The sequence below is a fragment of the Colossoma macropomum genome, unplaced genomic scaffold (assembly GCF_904425465.1).
Source record: "Colossoma macropomum unplaced genomic scaffold, Colossoma_macropomum, whole genome shotgun sequence".
Lineage (NCBI taxonomy): Eukaryota > Metazoa > Chordata > Actinopteri > Characiformes > Serrasalmidae > Colossoma > Colossoma macropomum.
The window spans coordinates 21,497,493-21,522,181 of NW_023494786.1; the positions used below are offsets into that span (position 1 = coordinate 21,497,493).

General features: G+C 39.2%; 2 protein-coding genes across 5 annotated transcripts in view; both read right to left on the reverse strand.

Moving 5' to 3' along the window:
* Positions 1-1,773: 1,773 nt before the first annotated feature.
* On the reverse strand, positions 1,774-8,443 carry si:dkey-118k5.3 (NLR family CARD domain-containing protein 3). Its single transcript, XM_036563786.1, has 7 exons — positions 6,053-8,443; positions 4,524-4,946; positions 4,334-4,420; positions 3,857-3,940; positions 3,655-3,738; positions 3,445-3,528; positions 1,774-2,757 (listed from the first exon to the last, which is right to left on the reverse strand). The coding sequence occupies exons 1-7, from the start codon at positions 7,954-7,956 to the stop codon at positions 2,664-2,666; spliced, it is 2,760 nt and encodes a 919-aa protein (XP_036419679.1). The 5' UTR covers positions 7,957-8,443; the 3' UTR covers positions 1,774-2,663.
* A 3,065-nt stretch (positions 8,444-11,508) lies between these two features.
* The window catches only part of myo1cb (myosin Ic, paralog b), a 52,689-nt gene continuing 39,508 nt past the window's right edge, over positions 11,509-24,689 (reverse strand). For 3 of the 4 annotated variants that reach the window (XM_036563800.1, XM_036563807.1, XM_036563816.1), the window contains 21 exons: positions 24,124-24,229; positions 23,649-23,729; positions 22,492-22,583; positions 22,299-22,393; positions 21,275-21,321; positions 21,071-21,151; positions 20,080-20,185; positions 19,053-19,170; positions 18,674-18,787; positions 18,500-18,576; positions 18,275-18,343; positions 17,941-18,025; positions 17,140-17,299; positions 16,412-16,495; positions 16,198-16,291; positions 16,058-16,113; positions 15,028-15,163; positions 14,817-14,887; positions 14,565-14,662; positions 14,282-14,381; positions 13,277-13,303 (listed from right to left, as the gene is read on the reverse strand). In XM_036563800.1, coding sequence (XP_036419693.1) covers positions 13,277-13,303; positions 14,282-14,381; positions 14,565-14,662; positions 14,817-14,887; positions 15,028-15,163; positions 16,058-16,113; positions 16,198-16,291; positions 16,412-16,495; positions 17,140-17,299; positions 17,941-18,025; positions 18,275-18,343; positions 18,500-18,576; positions 18,674-18,787; positions 19,053-19,170; positions 20,080-20,185; positions 21,071-21,151; positions 21,275-21,321; positions 22,299-22,393; positions 22,492-22,583; positions 23,649-23,729; positions 24,124-24,229 — 1,897 coding nt within the window. Of the gene's footprint in view, positions 13,304-14,281; positions 14,382-14,564; positions 14,663-14,816; positions 14,888-15,027; positions 15,164-16,057; positions 16,114-16,197; positions 16,292-16,411; positions 16,496-17,139; positions 17,300-17,940; positions 18,026-18,274; positions 18,344-18,499; positions 18,577-18,673; positions 18,788-19,052; positions 19,171-20,079; positions 20,186-21,070; positions 21,152-21,274; positions 21,322-22,298; positions 22,394-22,491; positions 22,584-23,648; positions 23,730-24,123; positions 24,230-24,689 lie in introns of all 4 variants that reach the window. The other variant, XM_036563826.1, reaches the window with a different exon arrangement.

Consider the following 24,689-nt stretch of genomic DNA (forward strand, 5'->3'; position numbering starts at 1 on the left):
ATATAATTGGGATTTCATAAGAAACAGAACATGCAACTAATGTCTAAGACTGAACTATAGAAAAGTGGAAAAATAGCCTTGCAGATTAGCTGAAACACTGAAAACAAGTCTCTGGAAGCTGCAATAAAGGCAAAGGGCAGACACACTAAATACTAAAAATTTTCATATTATATATTTGTTAAAGATATATTTTCTGCCTTTTTTCCCTGATGCTGAAAAGTATAAAAAAATAACTTGTACTTAATGGCTTTGAGTGGAAATTAAATAAATGAAGGCTGGTGGTTTGCACAATCCAGAACAGTGGTTTAGCACATACATCACTTTTATTCACTTTTCTACATTGAATGCAGTTGATTATGGGACTATAAGTTTAACAGTAAAGTCAACAGGAAACTAATGACTATGCCTTATGAAAAAGATCCATAGAAGTACTACAGAATTTATACAGGGCTCCTATAAGAACCCTGTAGAAAATTCAGACAGTTAATATAATTTACTACAGGGTACTACACAAGTATTATAGTTTACTATAAGACAGTACTACAAACACATTATATGGAGGTGAAAGTATTATAGATTATTGTAGAAGTATTATGCAGCACAATAGAAATATTATTGATTCTGGATGTTATAGTGAGCAATGAACTAAGTCATAGTGAGCTGTTATTATAGTAAACTGTTATAGAGAGCTATGAACCAAAACTGCTAGACGATAGAATCCAGTAATGCATATAGTAAAGAGTACCAGAAGAAGCAGTGCCCCACAGCAAACATCCTTCCTATTTGTAACAGTGGGCAGATTGAGAGGCCGTTAGCTTTAGGGAGTTCATCTTATCAGCTATTCCAACTACTAAAATCAAACTCACATGGCACAGCCTTCCTCTGGAAAGTACAGCACAGTTCTGAAGCTGCAGCTACGCAGAAGATTTCTTTTTCATAAGCACAACAAAACTTAGCTAAGACCAGACCTGTGAGACTGTAGCTTTGGAATGCACCAAAGCTCAAATGAGGTGAGATTTCAGATTAAAAAGGTTAAGGGCCCATATCATGAAAGAGATATGGCTTTAAGGGCCCATATCATGAAAGAAAATCCTTGCTGTTTTGAAATAAAGTTCATAATAAATGTTAAAGTTCCCAAACTGTTCACTTTGCAGTCAGTACAGTCTGTATATGGACACTAAGCTTGCAAAATTCGCATATATCCGCCTATTCAGCCAGCGTCAGTTTAGCCCACTCATTCACTGTGTTGTTATAAGGAATGTTTCAGCCTGGATTGCTTTTTTGAAAGAGACACAATACAGAACAGCCAATCAGAACAGAGGTCATTTACACATATCAATCTTACAGGCACAGTAACATATACAGTCTGTTTAATTCAAAAGGATGAAGAGAGGTTGGGAAATGGTGATGCAAAAACTAATTATGACAGTTTTGGGCACATAAACTCATACAATCATCAAAACTGGACTTTAAGGGAAAAAATAAGAAAAATGTAGGCTATGGGCTCCTTAATATATGTCTTATAGAACATATTGGTTTTATATCTCTAACAAACTTTACTTATAAATATAATAAAGAGAGGCAGCAGTTTGCTCTTAACTAGTCAGGAATCTGATGCTACCAGAAAGAAGCAGTGATTAACACACTTTTGTTTTATGATTACAAACACCCCCACAAACTACCCTCCCAACACACACACACACACAAGCAATTGTTAAGTCAGTACTTTAATGACACATACATTACAAAGGACATTACAGTGCCTTGTTCTATAAATAAATAAATATATTTGTCATTTACTGTAACAGTCAGAATGCTAAACCAGAATAAAACTGTAAAATATTACCATCTGAACTGAATATTGTTTTGCTGAATGTCTGGTAGAAGGTAAAAAGACTGCCTGCATGTCCAGTGCAGGCAAACAGTTTGATCTGGTGGGCTGAAAGGAATGATGGGGAAGGGGAATCATGTTTTTAATACAATCATTTCCTTATAGCGAATTCAATAGGCACATGACCAGGCATGAAAAGGCAGCATTTACTCTTCCTCTCCTCCCTTTGCATGTGATGCACACAACCAGAAGTAGACGGTGAGTCAAGGCATATGCATACCAAGAAAGTACGTGTGCAATTTGTCTATGATGGTAACAGTGTAGAACTCACTTTAAAACAGTGCAAACTATGTAAAATCATTGTGAAAGTAGATGTTATTTCAGCATGACAGACTAGACTGCTGAGCAGGTCAAATTTCTAGATCTGTACATTGTGTTTCTCTATCAGCCTTGATTATGGTCATGGTAAATTTCACATGGTTTCATGGTTGCAAAATTGTAAAAGTCTGCTCTGTCCAATTTGCCTATAGTTAAGGTTAGGGCTAGAATAAATTGTAGAGTTGTACTTGGGAATACTGTTTTGGGAATTGCTGTTCTGTTGGCAAATTCATGTGCATGATCTGATAGGATAAGTTGCCCTTTACTGTTAAAATTCTCCAGAATTTCTATGAAACAAAGTTAAAAAATACTTTCACTACAATGTAACAAAAAGTCTTGATTTGCACATATTCCCTTATATCAATTCACTATCACCACCACAGAAAATGACATACTAAAGTATGTGTCTCAATAACACTAGACCTGGTTGTCAAACACATTGCTGGTTGTGGTTTCAGTAACAGACTTTGATGTCAAGGTTGGATCTGCTCTTTGAAAATTCTTTGAGCCGCTGAACACACTCCTTGGAAAGCTTGTTGTCAAACAACCTGAAACATACAGATAAAATAATAAGATCAGCTTTAATTTGCAGTACATCTGATAAATGAATACAATGTAAAACAGACTTGTTGTTTAAACTGGGTAAAGTGTCTGCATTCAATTTTTAAGTTAACTGAACTCCTAATAGTAAATTAATAGAACAGCATTTGGTATGTTACAGCCTGTTAACATACTTATTGCTAGCTTATAATATGTAACTTGCCATTACTTATATGTTAAATTATGTTATGCAATAAAATCTCAATTTTAAGGACCCCAGGTTAACTTACTTTTTTAACAGACTGAATTATTTTTTACAGTGCAATAATCATTTATTATTACAATAATAACATCTATTATCTGTTATCTATTTTATGATTTATATTAATGCATACTGAACATGGTTTTGTTGTAGTATTTGTATCATGGTAATGTGCTTGGTAAGGCCAAAGATAATTTTCCAGTCCTGGCATTCCAGTAATGGCATTACTCCACTTTTTTTTTCTTATACCAACACTGAAACCTTAAAAAGAAAAATATCAGATACATCTGACACTTTTTCCTACCCGCTATCAGATCTTATAGAATTATATTAGAATTCTATTCTGTTCTATTTTATTATATTTATCATGTAATATTATATTCTATATCTTATACTCCTAACAGGAGTCTGGTCACAAATGGCTCCAACTTACCAGAGGTATTCTAAAGTAGTGTTCTCCATCAGGGCTTCCATCAGGAGTTCTGCTCCTCTGTCTGTCACTAAATTATCTCGAAGCCTAGAAAGTAAAACATTGCACCTGTATAACGTAAATATATCGATCATTTATAAACTACTATACCAACTGCACTACTCCTTACGTTAAGATGGCTTGCAGGATAATCAAAAAGTCAGTCTCTCTTACCTGATATCTCTCAGAGTGCGATTGGTCTTCAATAACTCAGCAAGGCTAGCAGCTCCATCGTCACCAATACGATTGATTGCCATTCTAACAAAATAAATGTGTTGTGTCAAAAACTTTAAACAACACACTCTGTGTGATGACAGTTTAAGCTGCTGGATACATTTGTTTGAGGCGATAGTGGCTGAAAGAGTTTGCTGCTTACCTGAGGTCAAACACTGTGTGGTTGTCTTTAAGTCCCTTTGTTAAATTCTTGAGCCCCTCACAGCCCAGCTCTGTTGATACCACCCTGCCACACACACAATCAGTGAAGAGAAATGTACATTGAACACAAATGTACTGTGCATACTGTACACAGTAAGTGTGTCAGAAATTCTCTCAATCTCAATCCAATGCCTCCTTTGGCATAAATATTGAATTGGATCAGGTTTACTATGTACTGATTCAGCACATAGTGATCCATTAAAACACACCTTGATTGGCTCCAATATGAACTTGAGATTTAATATAGGCAGTCCACTAAACTCATGCCTTGATTGGTATATTAAACCTGATACAGAACTGCATACAGTTTAATATAGCTGACAATAATCTATTAAAATAAACCTTGACTGGCTCTGTTAGCAATCTCTCAGACTGGATGGGAATATTCCTAGAAATAAACATTTCATGATTAACTCACCAAAGCCTTTCGATTTGACAGTCCGGGCTCCGCAGTGCTGCAGATAACACCTCTGCCCCCTCTGGACCAAGAGGATTCTGTGCCACGCTTTGGGGAAAATTATTCAAATGAATACCTAATAAATAAGATAAATATTCTAGATTCTATTCATTCATGACAGACATACAAAACATTTCAGTTCTGAAGTTACCTGAGGGTGGAGAAGAGGGGAAGCACAGGCAGCAGTCTGTGCAGTCCCTCTGCATCCAGCCCCTGAGCATCCAGATTCAGCTGCTGCAGGTCTGGGCTCAGCTGCAGGAGAAAAGCCAGTTCACTCCAGTCCCTGTTCACTGAGTCACACTGACCTGAGGTCTGCTGGGAAAGAACCTTCAGCCAGCGCTGCAGACGCAGAGGTAGCTCTGGGTCCTGAGCCTCATAAAGGCAGTGGCACACGTTCAGCTGCCTCTCTGGACTGAGGCTGGAGCTGTGAAGCTGGGAGCGCAGCAGCTGCAGGACGAAGGGAAAAGGCGTGGAAGGCAAAGGCACACATGAGGGCAATCGAGGTCTGGGCTCACCAGAGAAAAGACCATCCAAGATGAAACGGGTCTTGGGGACTAACAGGCCAGACACAAATCTGCGTGCAGGATGAAAATATGATCAAATGTGACGGTCAGAGTTTATGAAGAATTAGGAACAAAGGCCACAAAAGAAGGGAAATTCCAGTTTCATAAACACTTTCTGTTCAGAACTTCACTCTTGCATCACAGTTTATAGCAGGCATTGCTCTGATACATGGAACAATCTATGCACTAAAAAACTATGTACTCACTACTGAGCAGAATTCAATGAATACTGAGAGTTTTGAAGACTTTTAAAGAGCCAATGTCGTGCATTTTCATGACCATATTACAATAAAAAACTGGTTTGTTATGGTGCCTTTAAGACTGATAAATGAGCTCTGTTCAGAATGATCGCCCAGTATTGTGCTTCGTTCAAAAAGCAGTCCAGGCTGAGACTCCTTATAACTTATAACAGCATGAATGGGCTGATGTAGGCTGAAAAGCTATATATATGTAAATATATTTGTTCGGTTTTGATTGATTTTGAGGGCATCAAGCACTTTAAGACCATAAAAGACATTAAATCATGTTTAGCACAAGTAAGTGCATTTTCTAAAGAGTGTTACATCCCATCTTCTGTTCAATAAACTATGAATTATTCTAAGTTTTAAGATTAATGGACGTCCTAGTCAATTTCAACCTAAATTTAGGGTGACCAGATATTCCAATGACCTGAGGTGCATCCCAGTGTCTGAAGCACTCTCAAATATACATACATATGTCCATTATGACAGTTTACAACTGCTTACTTTATTAAGTTGAGCTAATCAATGATAATAATTACGGTCTAATTGACAAAATGTAAATCAGTGCCCAAATTTATAGATATTTATATGGTTTTATACAAAGTGACGCCTGCTGCAGCTGCATAATCTGTATAAACAAGGGCAGTACAGCTACATATTATTAAAAATAAAAATTACGCAAAATATGAAAATGTGAATGCACATTTGTGTTCAGTGGAATGTCCCAATTTGTATATTCGAAAATCTGGTTATCCCAGCTAAATTGCATACATTAATTTGTTTGTGGTTTATCTAACTGTAGAGTTAATATTAGAATTTCAACATATTACAAATAAGCAGTAAGATGAAGCATCAATAAATATGCTGTACTGTACCTGCAGAAGAGATCCATGTGTCCTGATTGATGACTCTCTCCGCAGTGGAGAGCTTTCTTAACACGTCTGCGTAAGAGATGTTGTGGCTGTCGCAGCTTATTAACAAAAGTCACTAGATGCTTGTGCATTGCTGGAGGCAGCAGGCCCACCGTTGGCTTGAGTCCTGAGAATGGGTCTGAACCTGAGAATGACTCTAACACATAATAAAGTGCAGCTAGGAACTCTTGCACACTGGTATGGATGAAATGGAAGCTCTTTTCGTAGGTGAGTGAAGCTTTGTCCTCTTTAAGGATTTCCACCATGAAAGCTCGTGACAGCTCGCAGCTTTCCAGGGAGAAAGAGTCCAGGTCTGAGAGGTCAAAAAGGAATCGTCTCTCCACCAGGCCTCTGAAGGCCAAAGCTCCTAGACTTCTGAGCTTCACTCTGTTCTCCTTTAGGACACGAGGGGCATCTTGGAGCCTGTTGAGATGCATGCCCTCCACACAACCACCCACATGGAAGACAACGATGGATTTAAGGAAGCAGCAGTAGATTTCAGTGATCGTGACCGGTCTGGAGCAACTTTGAGCAGCTAGGCCATTTGCTACCCACGTATTTGGCTCAGATGAGGATTGATCATAGCATTTATCACCACTTACTGCCTCAGTGCAGCCACTTCTACTTTCTTGCGATGCAGCACCCATTAATGCCATGTCAGAAAAGAGGCAGGAAGTGCCATCGTGCAAAGCAGTGGAGACAATCCAGCAGAAGGCAGGGATGTGACACATGAGCTGAAGGGGTCTGTGGGAAGACACAAAGTTCCATACTGCAACAGCAGCTTGGCTAGAGCTGCAGTTCTGCTCAAAGTACTGCCGCTGCTGAACTGGGGAAAACCCCAACACACTGTAGAACTGCCTGACCAACAGCTGGGGTACTTTGGTGACAGCATGGGGCCGAGAAGTGAGAAGAATGGCAGCGCCTGGCAGAAGGTTGCCCTTGATCAGATTCACCACCAGCGCTCCTACAGACAGCTCCCGCTCAGTGTCTGAACATTTAGGGGTGCGGTCAAAGTCCAAAGGGAAACAGAACTCATCAAGCCCATCCAGGATAAGCAAAATCTGGCTTTGGTTTGAGGTCATTAAGTCTGGCAAGATAGGCTTTAAATTACTATAATGATCAGATATCAGCCCTTGTAGGCTCTGGGGCTCAGTAATCAGGTTTATTTCACGGAAAGACATGGACAAGACGATTTTCTGGGAGTCTGCATCTGCAGCCCACTCTTGCACCAGCTGTCTTACAACTGTGGTTTTGCCACTTCCAGCAACCCCAGAGAGCAGCGTCACACCATCTTTTGAGGCAGAAACCAGGCTTTCATATACATCTCTAAAAGCACAAGTCTCACCCTGCCGCCTAGCCTCACCCCGCCCTGCCCTGAAGGGATCCCCAACCACTGCTGCCTCGTGCTGGTACTGAAGTGGCACAAGGTATCCCACATGCCTTGAAAAAGAAATGTCTGTGAAAGAGTCCACCTCGGCAGGCCTGGAGGCCCGTCTTGCAATGCTGAGGTAATTGGCTGGAGCATGTTGCTTGGCTACAATGTCCTTGTGTTTTTGGAGATGTTCCTTCAGAGTGTTCTGGGGAAACAGGGTGGCTCCACCAATCGCAGACGAAGGCGGAACATTGGACAGCACATACAGAAAGGCTCGACATGCTTCCTCTCCTCTGCCTTGAAGAACATCCAGCAGTGTCCTTAAGCAGTCCCGTTCACCTGTGCACCCTCCACCTCTAATAAAGCTGAGGTCCTCCTCCGTCACCGTTCCCACATTGAAGAGGAGTTCCAGGAGAGGGTCCAGGTGTGTGCTCCAGTTCTCCACAAGCTCCACTCGACGTTTTTGTATCTCTTCACTGCATGGTCCCAAAGCCATCAGGTTTTGTTAGAGGAAATTGACAGTAAACACTAAGCAGGCCAGCCACTGGTGGAGATTCTGTGAAAAACTTCTTCACTTAAGTTGCTGATGAGTTGTTTCTTCTTGTGTCAATATCTGTTGAAAGGCTTCAGCCTACATCTACGGGGCTACTGCTTCTGCTTCAAGACACTTTATACGCTACATTATATTATGCCCTCTTTTGTTCAGTGGTATTGAGATGCTATTGTAACATTATTAGTACAGGCTCAGAACTGATATCAGCCTACTTATCGTAAACAGGTTTTCTCATGGAAATCTCTTCAGTGGTAAACAAAATACCTTTCCTTTCTTTCTCTCCCGCTCAAACCGAAACTTCAGCTGCCAGTCCGAAGTCAGTCTTCTGTCGGAAGCCCCCGACATGAGACCTAAACCGCGAACAGCCGATGTCAAACAAAGAGAAACACCTCAGTATAGGCTATAGATCCAGCGAACCTACATAACTCGAATTCCGCACCTTTTCATGGTTCGACTCGGGCTCAGCAGCTACGCTGTTGTAGTCACATGACCATTGGGCAACAGCGCTGCTGGGAACGTGTCTTTCTCCGCCACTTCCCTAATAGTGCTTCATAGGGTGGTATAGGCAGCGACCTGTAGCCTATAGCCACTCATTTATAAGAAACAGCCTACACAAAAAGGCGCGCAGACCACTTCAACGTGTTTCATTAACTCAAACATTAACCAGCGGGCTTTCATTTACAGAACTGGCAAAGGTTTCATAAACAGTAAAAATGAACATGTCTTAGCTTCCACCCACCAACGGTAGTATGAGTGTGACGTGTGACTGCGCAGGAGGAATATGACACTTTATCTGTTTCAGTATTTATATTCTAATAAATGTCTAATAAATAACGTATTCTTTTTAGTGGCCATATTCTAGTACAATCAATGCGCCAATAACAGACTTTGTATATGTATATCACTCTAACAAACTAGATTTCTTTATTGCTGTATAATACTTCTATAATTAGCTAGAATGTTTTTGCTTCCTATAGTATCCCTGTAGTACTGTCTTATAGTAATTTACAACACGTGTGTACCAACTCTCTGATTTACTATAGGAATCCTGTATAAATTCCTGTAGTATCACTACAGATCTTTTTTTTTTTTATAAAGGACTAAAAGTTAAAAAGATTCAAAGTCTTAAACACTTTAAAGAAGTGCAGCTACTAGAGCAAGGCATGCCACGAGACTGCCTTCCACGAGTTCAAATGTAGTGAACGTTCAATGACCACAAGCATCACTATCAGCTCTATATACTGCCAATCCTAGCCAACCCCCGCATGTATGGAAATGTCTATGCTTTACAGTCATAATAGTCCTTGGTCCTTGGTGTCGTGCTACAATGGGCTGTGCTAGTGTGAGTGCATCACGCACAGCAGTGGTTTTTACACTTAGTGTCCACTTTATTCTAACTGCTTTCCTGGTACACCTAGATGACCATATCTCATCTTCTTTCCATTCACTATTTATTTTAGTCATTCTTTACCATTTATCGGTGTTTCTGATCACAGTGTTACTGATATTTTTCGTTCCAGCTCAACACCCGTGTCTCCTGACATGTCTCACTGAGATGCCGTATATCTGTTTTTAACAATTTTGAGATAAGTTTTTCATAATAATAACAGCTGATATGTAAGGGAAAAATATTTATTTCCCTAGTAGAAGTGGTATTAATATTAATAATATAGCACTGATATTTCTTTTATGTATGAGACCACTTCCAAAAACGCATATCATGAAAAAAGAAAAATTCTCGAAAGTGAACTATGAGACATTTTGCAAAAAAACCTTCATTTGGAGCCCCCACCTCCCACCCCCATTGTGGCTAAACCAGCCTACACTCTTCTAAAAAGGCTTTACACCAGATTTTGGTGAGCATCTGTGGGAATTTGTGCTCATTCAGTTAAAAAAGAAACTTGTGAGGTCAGGCACTGATGTTGGGCAAGAAAGTCTGGCTTGCAATTAACATTCCAATTCATCACAAAGGTGTTCAGTGGAGTTGAGGGCAGGACTCTGTGCAGGGCACTGGAGTTCCTCCACACCAAACTCTTCAAATTATGTCTTTACGTATTTGACTTTGTGCACAGGGACACAGTCATGCTGGAACAGGAAAGGGCCTCCCCCAAACTGCTGCCACAAAGTTGGAAGCATATAATTGCCTAAAATGTCTTTGTATGCTGTAGCATTAACATAACCCTTCACCGGAACTAAGGGGCCTTTGCAAACCCCTGAAAAACAGCCCCAGGCTATTATTCCTCCTCTACCAAACTTTACTACTGAATTATGCATTCTAGCAAGTAGTGCTATCCTGGCATCTGCTAAACCCAGAAACATCTGTCAGACTGCCAGATAGTAAAGCGTGATTGATCACAACAGAAAACACTTCCACTGCTCCAGAGTCCAGTGGTTGCGTGCTTTAGCCAATGCTTGCCATAACACATAGTGATCTTAAGCTTTTGTTCAATTGCCTATGAAACTCATTTCATACAGTTCTTGTACTGATGTTGCTTACAGAGGCAGTTTGGGTGAGATACAACCTGCAGGAATACATACCTGGATGCAACAGAGGACAGGTGATCTTTACACACTATACACTTCAGCACTTGGCAGCTCTGCTCTGTGAGTTTGTGTGGTCTATTGCTTCGTGACTCAGCTGCTGTTGCTCCTAGATGCTTCAATTATAGCACTTAGAGTTGATGGGGCAGAAATCTTACAAACTGACTTGTGGTAAAAGTGGCATCCAATGACAGTGCCACATTCCTCAGTAGGACCCATTCTACTGCTGGTCTTTGTTTATAGAGGTTGCATGGTTATGTGCTGAATGCATTAATTATCCATGTCCACATACTTATAGCAATATAGTGTACCTGATCAGCGGCGGTCCTTTGGTTGGTCTGTTTCATTGGTGGACTGGACAGCAGGTAGCTGACAAATTAAGTGGGCTACAGTCAGTAACTGTAATTCTACAAAGTGCACCTATATGATAAGTTTGCCTGATAAAATGACTCATGAGCGCAGACACAATAATAATAAACTGGCAACTCAGGCTTGAAATCAAATAAAATCTTAGCTAGGCCTACAGTTTTTTATGACCTGTCTTTTCAGTGATATCGACATACTATAGTAATATTAACACTAGATGATGACTTATTATACATTACTTAATATTATAAATAGTAGCCTACTTATTGAAAAATGTATTGAATTTGTCATCTGTCCGAATGTGTCCACCAGATATTTATCCTTTCATCATAAAAAACGTCAACTGCATCAAAACCTAAACCACAACCAACCACATGTAGTGCACTTTCAATAACCTTAAGCTTTCCCATCAGTGCCACCTACTCCAACCTCCGACAATCAGACAGCACCACTACCAACTCCCACATAGGCATGGAAATGTTTAGAAATATATCATGTATCATAATAATTAAGGTCCTTTGATTTAGAAGATATGACAGAACATCTGAAAAATTTGATAAAAATGAGTTTAGGGACATAGAGACTGAGGAGAGACACAAGCTTTATTATGAAATCAGCTTTATTATGCTCAGGTACATTGTCAGTTTGCTTCCAAATAACATTTACTTTTCAGTTTCTTAAATTACACAAAGAGTATAAAACAAAAATCACAAGAGTGAATTATGCTTGTCTATAGGTGCATGGCTTTTCCAAGCAAGAAAAGCAGTAAGAAACGGTTAATCAAGACAGCGTTGGGGGCCTTTTATAACAATAAAAATATATATTTTGTTCTACATTACAGGTGGCACTTATAACAGCATTTTACAGGTGCGTTCTAATAGTGTCATCTTTAAAGCTGCTATAAGAATAACTGGTTTAGGCACTTGCTTAACTTTCTATAGAGACCCTTCTACAATCAATATTTTATGAGAAAAGGCAAGACCAAAGGTTATACTGCATACACAGTACCAGGCTGCCTGTTCTCCTATGAAGTGCATGTCCATTCTGTGCCAATCTGCACTTTTGTTCTTGAAATGGCATATTTATGTGGTTTATGCAGTTATAAAGTAGTGCTTACAATAACATTATCAACATACAGTGCACAAACCTGTCTCAGAGAAATACATTTGCACTTTTTTGTGGACACTTTTCTACCATTTTCTTCTTATAAAAAGCTAACAAAATTACTCACAGCTGCTTGTCTTTAAGTTAACAAATATTATATTTTTTGTAAACTGTGGATTATGCTGTGAAATGGTGTTACATGTATCCAGTGTATTTGAACTGAGACTTAGTAATTACTGTAAATGGAGGAAGCTCTTTCTATGGGCAGAACATGTTGCCTACTATTAGAGACAGTCTTTACACTACCATTGCCTAATCCTCGAAACAATTGTCCATTTAAATTTCAAAAAGAAGCTTTACATTTGCATACATAGGGTAAAGGCACTGATCTGGAGTGAAAAAGAAACTTTGAAAATTTGGTGTAAAGCCTAGTAAATTCTAGGCTTTTCCCTCTCATATCATTGACTTGGATTCATTAAAACCGTCTTATCTCATTCTATCCCTTGATGGCAAATTCTCACATAGCGCTCACATAATGTGATAAGGAGCCACCAATCTTTTCTTCATAATTCTAGCAGGTCATAGTATGTACTCTCAATGTACTTGGCATACACTCACAACAACAAAACAACTTTTTCCTTAACACATTCCCTCAACCTTCTACCAATCTGAATCAATAGGCTGCATCTTGGCCAGTTTCCACCAGTGGGTATATATCTTGACCTGTGTCTCCCTCTCTAAGCAAAACACTAATAACTCCCACTTTTGAATATCTTCTCACTACAATAACTAAAGAGCAAGTGTATGATTCTGGTTTCTGAGTCTGGTTATAAGGTAAAGACTCAGGAAAAGGTAAAGGGAAACAATCTAAATCTACTTACTGCTGACCCTGATTTCCTCACTGACAAGGCTGAGACTTCTTAAGCATCAAATTACTGAATTATTGTTCCCCAAAATAAGCAAGATAAAGACAGAGAGTGCAGAATTATGCACCTGCATTGTTATTTCTTGGCTTCAAAATATAAAATCATAATATTCATATAACAGTATTAAACTCCCAAAAACATATAAACATAAATATCAATTAGTTAGCTGGACTTTCACTATTGGAAGCAAAGCCTTTGGTGCAGCTGGCTGGCATCTTACTGACAGAGTGAGGCTCTGCCTGCAGTTGTATGATTGGTGTGTTGGAGAGCATATCTGGAAGGACATCCTGTGAGGATGCAGGAAGTGATTGGTCATGATGAGTCCATCATCTTGAATTGAGGCGAGGGGCAGTCTGAAAAATATATGATACATGCTTGTTTGGATTTCGTTGATGAACATCTTCCGCCCTCCATTCTTCCTCTATTCTATTTGTTTCCACTATGCGTTTGCCTAATTTAACCCTCAGAGACCATCTGCTGCAAAATTCCAACATTTGTTTACATTTTTGGTGAAAAAATATAACATTCTGAATTTGACAACATGCCAAAATTGAACAATATGTCTGCATCCTATTGACATCCTTGCTGCGTTCTGAAACAAACATGGCGATCTTCCACATAAATATTTGGCCTGTGATTGTTTTATTTAATTCCTAATATGTTTACTGATAAAACAATTACAACAAATAAATGAAAAAATGTATAAATCCAAACTTTTTTTTGTGAATATTGCATAAATGCAACCATGGGGCTTGAAGTTCACCACTTTTTAGCATTATTCATACAAGGACCCCTTTTTCTCAAAGTGCTTCCAACTCCAGTCTTGCGGAAGTGGAAGCATATATATTGCGGACCCCTTGTCCCACACATTTTCAACTCTTCCACAACCCAACGTACTTGATCCAGCTCATCAGCAAATTTTCACGCCCTTTTGAACTGGATCAGACAGGCAGGTTGGGGTAGGGAGTACATGAAACAGCATGGTTTTGTGCAGGCTTCCTGGTTACACCTGGTTTTTGGTGTATACATTGATACTACAATTAAAACATTTAATTTATAATTAACTGTTTATGTATAAAAATACATATATATCTTTGTGTAATAGACTCATATATTAAATAAAATGAAACTTTGATATAATCATAACAAGAAAATCCATAACCCTTATAATTATGTTAAAAAAAGGATATATGTGCATTAATTTCCATGTGTCTGAAACAAGCAATAGTAAACAACACATTTGGCTTGTTTTGAAACATTCATCTTCATAATCTGCACAAATATTGTAATTAAATTTATCAGGAGATATTTTTCCAGGCACTAGTCCTTACCACAGAAAGGTGCCCGTTCTTAGCCTTAGCGATCAGCAATTCGGAGCCGGACGTGAAGTCAATGATCCCCTCTTTTCCTTGACCAACTGTGAACTTTATGCTGCAAAAGAGCAAGAAAATATCACTTTAGAGCTACTGAGAATCCAAATATGTTCTTAATTGTCTAAATAAATCCAGGACACACATAAAATACACCAACTACTGGAGATATGATCCAAATAAAATGCATATAACGTGAACTTTATGGTGTTAAAAACAGCCAAATGTGGTGCATGATGCTCACCTTCCCTGGTTGATGTTGATGCTGTTGATCTTATCGGCACAGATTGCAACTTTGGTTAAAGTCTCGATCACATGATCGCTCTGAAGCACTACATCACCCTACAGATGAGAAATAATGATTAAAATGTTCTATGAACAAATGTATAATTAAATCAATTCATTCTTTTTTTATCCAGTCTGCTTAACACAGTTCCACTTAACACAGACCAGCACTGATCGTCACTATTCTATGCAATTATGCCTTCACTCTCACCTTCTGTTTGTTGTCTTCACAAGGAACATGGAGGACGAACATGCCGTCACTGAGGGAGCTGACAGAAATCCCTGAAGATGGAGGATGACAAAGTTAGCTGATCTCTCTTTTCACACAAATTAACTCTCAGTCCCGTATTATCTCAATCCATCTCTCTCTCGTTCACTGTCTGATACTCTGTTTAATCACCTCCATCTGCATTAGTGCTCACCTTTCAATGCGCTGTAATCAATGTGCTGCTTCAGCTTGGCATCCTCCACTATGATCACACTGCTGCCAGTCAGTAGCATCTGTCGTGCCCGAGCTTTATATCCTTTTCTGTCATATTTAGTCACTGGAACAGCATACTGTAAAGAAACACACATATCATCAGGGTCAAAATCTCAGTTTTTCATTTTTATTTTATATTTTTTTACTATTTGAAAACACCAGCCATGCTTAGTTGGAACATTTAATGTTCACAGACCAACAGACATGTTTAAAAGCAAACCTTTTATCAGACATTTGAAACATTTTGTTTGTTTGTTTTTTCTGTTTTAAACGTAATGTTTTTTCAGTGATGATACACTAGTAACTCATGAATGTCCACACTCAAGCCTACCACATGTTCATTACGAGAGATGTGTTTTTTGCAGGGGTAGAAAATACTTGAGTAATTGCACTTTGTTACTATATTTTATATGATATACTATACTACATTATTTAGTAAGATCTGTATTTTACTTGAGTATTATTAAAACTGAAAACTTTTGCTTTTACTTAATTACTTTCCAAGAAGAAAAAACATAATTGTTAGTCCTTATATTTTCATTTAGACCTTTAAAAGTACTCATTTAGAAATCTCAAAGGGTGTGAGATTTTTCTACTTTTCTCTTGCCAATCAGTTGGATTTCCATGCATTTGAATTTATTATTTGAAACATCCAACCAAATTCATATTATTGTAAAACAGAAAGGAAACCTCAAAAGAATCATGCTTATAGTTAAACTTGTTAAGTATAGCTTTTGTTTCATTGTCAAGCTTTGGACTAAACCAAAAGGGTCAAATTCTTCAAATGTGAAAACTGGGAAGCAGGAATCAGGAATTGTTTTTCTCTGTGGTATCTAGGTAGATAAGAGAGTTAAGAGAGCTCTCCTATTGGTTAGGACATCTATGACATGCTATTACTATCATGAGGTGGTTCGCTGTATGGTGGTAACTCTGTGTAAATACAATGGAAAAAAATGGAGCATATTGCTCACCTTCATCTTCTCAGTGCCCAGAGACTGAAGCACTTTAGGGTTGATATCCTCCCCATCTAAACAAACACACACAATCCAAACAACATCAGACACAACAGAGCTAAAACGTCTTAAAGTCCCAATTGGTTGAGAGAACTTACTCAGTCTTGTGCCTACAAACAACTTGGGTACACTCTGAGGGTAGTTGTCTTTTTTGTCCTTAAATATTTCACTGGCCACCATCTTTTGCTCCAACTAGAATGACAAGGAGAAAGAAAGAATTTACAAGGACGAGACCAGGGAAACTTCCATACTTTTCTATCTTATGCATTCTGTATAAAGGTTGTTTTATCTGGCCAGTAATAAGGAACCTACCTGGTGCTTCCACTCTGGGCTGATGGTCTTGCAGTATTTCCACACCATGTTCTGCATGCACAACTTGCGGAGGTGCTCTGATGCCTGTTGGGAACATAGTTTGTTCATACTCATCCCAAACTGTACACAGTAGAGCTGATTCAATTTGTTTTCATCATTTTGGTATAATACAGAATTATTTTTAAAAATACACTGGATACACTGGAGAAGGTATTTACACAGTAGTGGAATGTAATCCACTCTACCAAGCTCTTATTTTTGGATTTTTACACTTGAAAATAGCTAGGGAATGTTATTTTCAGCAGATATTTTACTGAGTATAATTATTTAAGCAATAAGCCATGAAAGGCTGTACATTACTGTGATTTCCCCATGGTTTTGTTAAGCACTATTTGGACTGCAAAAAGCAATTATCCCACTAATCAATTTAATTTGTTAGCTGTAGGCTATAATAGTAGGTTGTAACATTATGGTAAAAGATTATGCTATGAAGTACACAATGCATTGTTAACAACTTGTCACATAAAAGCAGAATTCAATTGATGTGTGAGGTCTGATGTTTGCATGGGAGTAATTTATAATGGCTTCAAACGTAGCTAATCTGTCTTACAAAATGTAATCGAACATTCCAAAATCAAAGCACCGTCTGATCAATGCATATGTTCCTTTTATACATTCTCAGCATTCAGTAGTAGTCAAGGAAGAGCTGATAAGAAGTGTAGTCCTACCTCAATGAGGGCAGGTGGGGGTGTTGGCCAGCTTTTGTCCAGTACTGTTTTGGGCAGGCTCCTGTGCAGCTTCATTAAGAAGGAGTAGCGCACATAGTCAAGGAAGTACTCATTCTCGGGGCAGCGGGGTTGGTGACGGTACATGAATCCTTTGATGAACCTAAAACAAAGGAATTATTTGAGTCCATACAAAGTCACAGCTATAGATGCCTGGTGCTTAACATTGAGCTCTCACTGAAAGAAGTTCTTTTGCACATAATGTTCTTAGTGTGAAAGTGTGAGAGGGGTAACGATCAGTCTTGTGGGTCAGAAGGTTGTTGTTCTCCTGTTGGTTGTTGTATTATGAATTTTTTTGACAAAGCATGATGCAGAAGGCAGATATTTTATCTCTAGCTTGCTGACACCACCATTAGACATTACAAATTCAGGCTATGCAGCACAGGCCTTGTGAGAGTATCAATATAATGATAAAATACATCCCAGTCACAAGTTTTTCTGAGTATGTCCAGGATTCTAATGTGGGAGATAACAATTTCAAACCCTGCCAGTGCCAGAAGTTCAAGACAGCATAACGGGTCCTGAAAAATTGTATGAAGTGATGTGCAGTATGATTAAAAAAAATAATTGTATGCATAGTTTAGATAGCATTTTAGTACCATGTATGGTGAAAATGTCTTTACATATGAATTATGATATTATATTTTTGCCATGTACAAAAATATATGTAACTACCCTATCACACCCCTAGTGTAGCAATAAGTGGCTAAATATCTGAGTAAGGTCATACTAAAGCAGACAGACCTGCGGATGGTGTCAGCAGCTTGTCTTCTGCGCTGTGCTCTCCTGCGGGCCAGAATACCTCTCCACCAGGCCTGGATCAGGATGGCTACAGAACGATAACCAAAAGGCTGAGCAATTTCCTTTTTTTACAAGAAAAACATAACATTTACAAAGACATACAAAATGAAAGGATTTTTCTTCATGAAAGGTCTGAACAGAGGCATTGATGTGAGCACCAATTCCCATTTATGTACATAAGCACCAATTTCACCAAAGCAAATTCCAAAATGTACTTGGCCGGTAAAATGATTCTGATTTTGATGCTGCCAACCCTCACCGTTTTCTAAAGCCTTACCTGAGTGCCTCAGTTTACGGTACTTAGATTTCTGACTGTAGCCTTTCCAGGATGCTTGAAGCTTGGTTGCTGCAAAAGCACAAAGCTCAATGAGAGGGGCTCAGTGAGATGGTGTAACAACAGGCAGGCCTAAGCAGACCATTAAATCATGCCTTACAAAAACTCCTGCTAGTTCTACCATTTTCATACCCTTCTACTGACATTCGTCACAACAATGGTTCTTACCAAGACTGTGTTTTCTGACTTCTAAGGCATCTTCGGTTGCAAACAACGTCTTTGGAAAACGGATGAAGATTTTGGACCTAAAATGTGAAAAATATGATGACGTATAATATTTTTTATTTAGGTTTTTATATCAAAATGTACATTTTGAAAGGGGCTACTTTGGGTATAACCAACCTGCCAAGTTTGTACTCCTCAGGCTTGTAGCCCAGATGCTTGACAAGTGTGGAAACTCCATCGACCAAGCGTCCATCCCAGTTGGGCCAGGTGTCTGGACACAAGGACTTATACCTGCCACAAGACACATATTAAAACAACATGCACCATAAATACAGAAGTGTCTCTGTATGGCCCTCAGCACACACTGGAATGCCCTGCTGACCAATAGATTACATTACATTACATTACATTAAAACCCCCAGGAAGTCATGAGCATACAGGAGGGGGAACTGAAAGCACTGATTCAGTATCTGATGTAATTTTGTGACAATGAGGAATGGCCTCAGAATGGTCAGTAAAAGCAGAGGGCATATGCTGGATAAGAAGCTCTGCTGACCTCTGCAGGAAGACTTCATAGCGCCGACGGTAGGCAAAGCCAGCTCTCCTCACGCGCAAGTTCTCCATCAGCCCCAGATACTTCACCTGATGTCTGATCAGAACTTCATCAAAACGCCCTGCAGAAAGACAGGGTTGAGTTTTAAGATTTTCCTGTTCACCTAAAATTTTAATATAAGTTATAAGTTTAATATAAGTTTAATATAAAATGAGTTTGGTGACACCTCCCCCCTTTTGAAATTTAGTAAAAAGTTAAAATATTGTTAAAAGCACAGATTGAAAGCCTTTTGACCCAAAGGAGGTTTAAACACCTGAAATGTTTGAGTGCGGACATCATAGCACAGAGATAATGTGCAGGGGGTTTGCAATAGGGTTTGACATCATTCTCAAAGGGCTTTAGGGCTTGTGAAGTGGGAAAATCCATACAGCTTTTGTTTTAATATTTAAAGTTATTGCAAATTAACAAAAACACATACTTATTCATTAAAAACATTTTTAAAAAGCTAAGTATCCCCAAACTTTTAATGGAACGTATAAAAACTTATAAATGCATTCAACAAGAGAGAAAGAAAGCCAGTAATAGAGCCAGAATAGATAGAAGATGATGGAAAACAGTAAGGGGGGGGGGGATCCAGCTCACTGACAAACAGACAAACAGAGAGAGGGAAGGACAGAGAAAGATGGGGGGGAGGGTTGAGAGATAGGGAGAGAATGAATAACACAAAGGCTGCAGTGTGGACTGTGGTCTGACAGAATATGACAGCAGTTTATTACAACAGCTGAAAGAACAGAGCTGCCCCAACACTGGAAGGAGACAATCCTCTCCCCATTTTGTCTTCATTTTTTAAAATAAAGTTTAATAGCTCTTTACCACATGGCTGGGCTGCTATTAACATCATACAATAACAACGAACGAAAAAAAGAAAAAAAAAACAAAAACATAAAAAAATAATAGTCACACTTTATGAGCAAGAGAGCACACACATACGGACAAACATGCTTACACCTGCCTAAATGAAGACACTCACCAGCCTGCTTGGCATCGTTGGGTTTGATGCAGCGCACATACGACGGCTCCTTGGACATCAGGATTTCCATCAGCTTGGCCAGGCTGTTCTTAAACTGGGTAGCCGTCTGGGCACAGAGGACCAACGAAGAGAACGAAGGAAAGAAAGGGAGAGAGCAGAGTGAAAGAGGAGTGAGAACACACGTCCCAGTGTGCAGGTCCGGCCAGGCGGTGACAGTGTGGGAGAGGCTGACCGTCAACAATGCATACAAACAGCTAAACAGCATCAGCAGCCCACTCTCTACCAGCCAATGGCCTTCTGCGGAGTGGGCACGAGGGGTAGGGCTCTTCACAGACACGTTCGCACACACGTAAAGAGTGCACCCAAGAGTCAGGGCATTCCTCACAGCAGGGGCGGCTAGCAGCGATTCCCCTATTTATCACTTGAACAGTGTTGGGGAGAATGGAGGGAGGCCAAGTTTTTGAGCTTTCTGTGTTATATACAGTCCTGTATCACAAAATCATTGCAATAAAGATAATATCGAAGTAAAAGTAACATGGAAGTAGTATCATAAAAAATTCTGTGGGGTGCCGTGGTTCCCCAGAGACCTAAAACTCTGCTGCTTTGAGTCTGGAGAGAGGCATCAACAAAAGCTCTGCCACAGAACCTTTGTCTGCCTGCTATGGGCCTTCAAATTGAGGCTGTTAAAATATATACTAAGAAGAGAACTACATTTGTGAACTGTAATAGAACTCACACCCATTAACTTGAAATCTTCATATCCCAAAAAAGCACACAGAACACAAATCCCTGGGCTGTATATGTTCATTGGGATGAAGTACTAATTAAGTTTCAGTCAAGAAATAAGCTCAAGCACATTAAAACTACTGAAATATCTAATTGCAGAATGTTGAAGCTTTTTATTAAATTGATACTTTCCACAGTGTTGGTCATAAAGACTGGACTTAATGGGTGAGGGTGCTGTAAATAAGCAAAGCTGTGTCTTTCTCACCGTTTCTGGTCGTTTCCTGTCCGTTAACTCTTCCCGGTCGAAACACTGAGTGAGAATCTTGTTTTCTGACATGCACATAACCTGTGTGAAGCACAGTCCCATACACAGAGCTGATTAGATATTACAGTGACTACTGTAATACAGAACAACACAGAATGGTAAAGCATTGTCCTGACATATTTCTTTCTAGTCCTACACACTCACCTCCTTCAAATTTCTGAAGAGGAGGTCATTGTTCTTGTCCAGAAAGCCTGGGAGTGAGAACGAACACGGAGGGGTCAGTAATCATGCTGCTTGAGCAGAGTCATCAGACTCAAATAGATTTAGTGTTTAGTGTGTAGTGACTGATATGACTGTCAACTGTCAAATGACTGTCAATTTTCAATTAGTCTCGCAAGTCTGATGCATTGATGGAAAGGGCCATTTGACTGCCATGCAGAATAACCAACCACAGGTCGTTTGTGTATGATGTGTAGGGGCAGGGGGGCTACAAAAACACACCTACACAAGGATGCGGAAAGGGGGTTGCTGAAGGAGCGGCAGCACCTAAAAATTTCAAATGTCATTTGACTATGGGCGTGACACAATCTTTTAAAATGCTACAGATCAACAATGTGATTGGTTGCCATTCAGCTCATTTGCATAAGCTTCATCTAGAACAAGAGAGAGCAGAGTGTGTATCAGCAGTTTGATGTGTCAGTTATTTGTGTATATTGTCATCTTTCGCCACATTATAGTGCATATACATTAAGCCTGTATACATTTCTGTATACATTAAGCATTTGCTGTTTAAAATTGTTTAGCACCCCCAACTTGAAACTCTTTACCGCATCCTTGCACCCACACATGACAAACTGGTATGATTTGGCAGACATATGAGAATATCTCACTAACTAGCCATTCTATACCTTAAGAAAACTACTGAATAACTTTTAAAGATTCACAAAATTCACAAATTGTTCAATCCAGAGCATGGCTGAACGATTGGGGAAAAATATCTAATTGCGATTTTTCTGACTATTATTGTGACTGGGATTTAAATCGTGATAATATTCTATAAAATAAGGTTCAGACCTGTTGTTTTTGCCAAGAAGACCAGAATATCTACTTTTTTCTGGTTTGAGGCTTAAGGTGGAGCGCCTCAAGTCAGAGCTCATGATTTGGGCATTAGAGCCTCCTTTATATCAGTAATTCTTTCTCTGTCTCTCAGCGTAGTCCATTCACTCACCATTCACACTGTAGTTCACTTCTCCTGCATAATGCAGCAGCCTGAACTCATCTCGGCCCATCACCTTCCGGGTCTTTCCATCAGCCAGCTTATGACTACAGAACGAATACAGATGTTTATAAGGTGATAAAGGCCAAAGGTTAATGCATATTCAAATGCTCCTTCTACAAACAAAACGGTAGGTGAGACTGACCTTAGGAAGTGGGCGTGGCCTCCCACTGTGTCCTCCAGCTTTTCCAGAAAAGTGATGTCACTGGCATCTCCCGGCCTGAGGCATTCCTCATCCTACAGAGAAAGACAAGGGAAAAAAAGAGGAGGAAAGAGAAAGAGTTGGTGACAGAAAATGCAATAAAGCCTACAAGAACAGAGGAAAAAGGGGGAAAATCCATCAAATTTTTTTTCAAATGTATGCATAATTAAACAGTTAAGATGTAACAAGGTCATTCAGAGTGGTTTGATGTGAAATGCTGGTCTCGAGAAACTTACCAAGTTAGGATTGTTGTGGTGATGACAGGAACCAGTCAGCCAAGGAGTTTAAGGCCACTAAAAGCTCCCTCACATAACACTATTACATGGAGTTGTTGTGAATATGTTGCCTGACGTCTGAGACTATTATTTTACTTTAGTTTTATGATAAGATTTTGGCCTAAATTGTTTTTTTTTAATCCATTCATGGTGGAGAGGTACATGCAGGGTGCTATAAGGCAAAATAGTCCCCAAACATAATTTTTTCAGATGTACCCATAATGTACCATTATCAACATCACATATTAAAACTCAGAAAACATGTGTTGGCTCACTGGTGGTTTTGAGAGTAACAAAAATGGCAGTATTTCTGTTGGAGATTGTGACCGCTGGTTCCATCACAACTGTAAAGGAATGTAAGGTGATATATTTTTTTGCAATGAACGATTTCACATCAAATGACTCTGAATGACTTTGTTTACATCTCAATGAACCGTGTAGAAATTTTTGAAAAACAAGGGAAACCCCTTTAGAGATAAACTACAGGGGATCATTAAGCAACAGAACACAAGAACGAATGTGTTATCGCAAGTAACATAAGGGGTGTTGTTTTGTTATAAGAAATATAAGTGTAGCGAAGAGGCCTGGACCATTGTCTCAAATACAATTTATTCCACCCAAAAAGGAGTTCCAGGAGCAAGTAAAACAACCATAGTTTTTACTTTAGCAAACCACGGTCAGTGGAATGATATAGGTAAAGAAGATGCCCTATTATCAGATAAAACCAAAGATTTCAACCAATCAGATTGTTTGCTTGGTAATAATCGTTGTAACTCCAGGAACACAAGTATGTTTTATCAAGAAGCAGTCTTTAAGAACTCTCACCAAGATTGAGATGATGCCTTTGAACTTCTCCTCCACAAGATCACAAATAATCTTGTTATTGAAATATTGCACTGGCTCCCACTGGAAACAGAAAGAACAACAGCTTAGAGTTTTGATTTGAGAACTTGACTAGATCTGAAACAACTGATATTTATTCATCTTTTCCGTGTTGCTGTTACAGTTATAAAACCAAACATTTGCAGAATGCCAGGAATTCAAAAGCGGCCCACTCTAAGCATGTGGTCACAAACAGGCTTTCTTTAAAAGTGGCAGTGCTGAGATGAGTCATGCTGCTGCCAGAGGTCAACATTATCATAGAAATGACACAGAACACACTTAGCATCACATAATAGCCCATAATGAGCCCTTTGAGCTGGGCCTAAAGCCAGATCAATCCCCTCTCCCACGACCTTGCATAAAGAAGACCATATGTTGAAAAGTGCTAGATGTTTGTGTGTCTGGCAGGGGCTCCCACCGTGATTCCCTCGGCTTCGTACTCCTCTTGCTCTGACTTCAGGGTCAGCTCGATGAAGAGTTGCTGCAGCTTCTCATTGCAGTAGTTGATGCAGAACTGCTCAAAACTGGATACACAGAGAAGAGAGGATGATCATGTGTTACTGCTTCAGCCACAAGAGATCACTCTGTTAAACACTACACTGAACTAATTGAATGAGCTAAATCATAACTGAGTACTTAAAGGACCTATATCGATGCTGTCCAAAGAAAACCATCTCTATTTTTGTTGATTTTTATTTTTCTACATCAACTGAACATGGCAATACCAACAGTGCCCTGATAAACAGATCATCCTGCAGCTGTACCTTTACCTTGTGTGAAAAGTATATGATGAACGGACCAATAGAAATGCTCTAAAATAACTTCTAAAATCTATTTATATTAACTTACTTTAAAAGGTAGGAGTGTTTTTGTGCTCTCCTGTAAAGTTATTATTTTGGAGTTTTTCTTTGGACAGTGACAATATCTGATAGTTTTTTTTAAATTTTATGTTTTTCCCTGAAACATACCTACAATGCTTGTGTG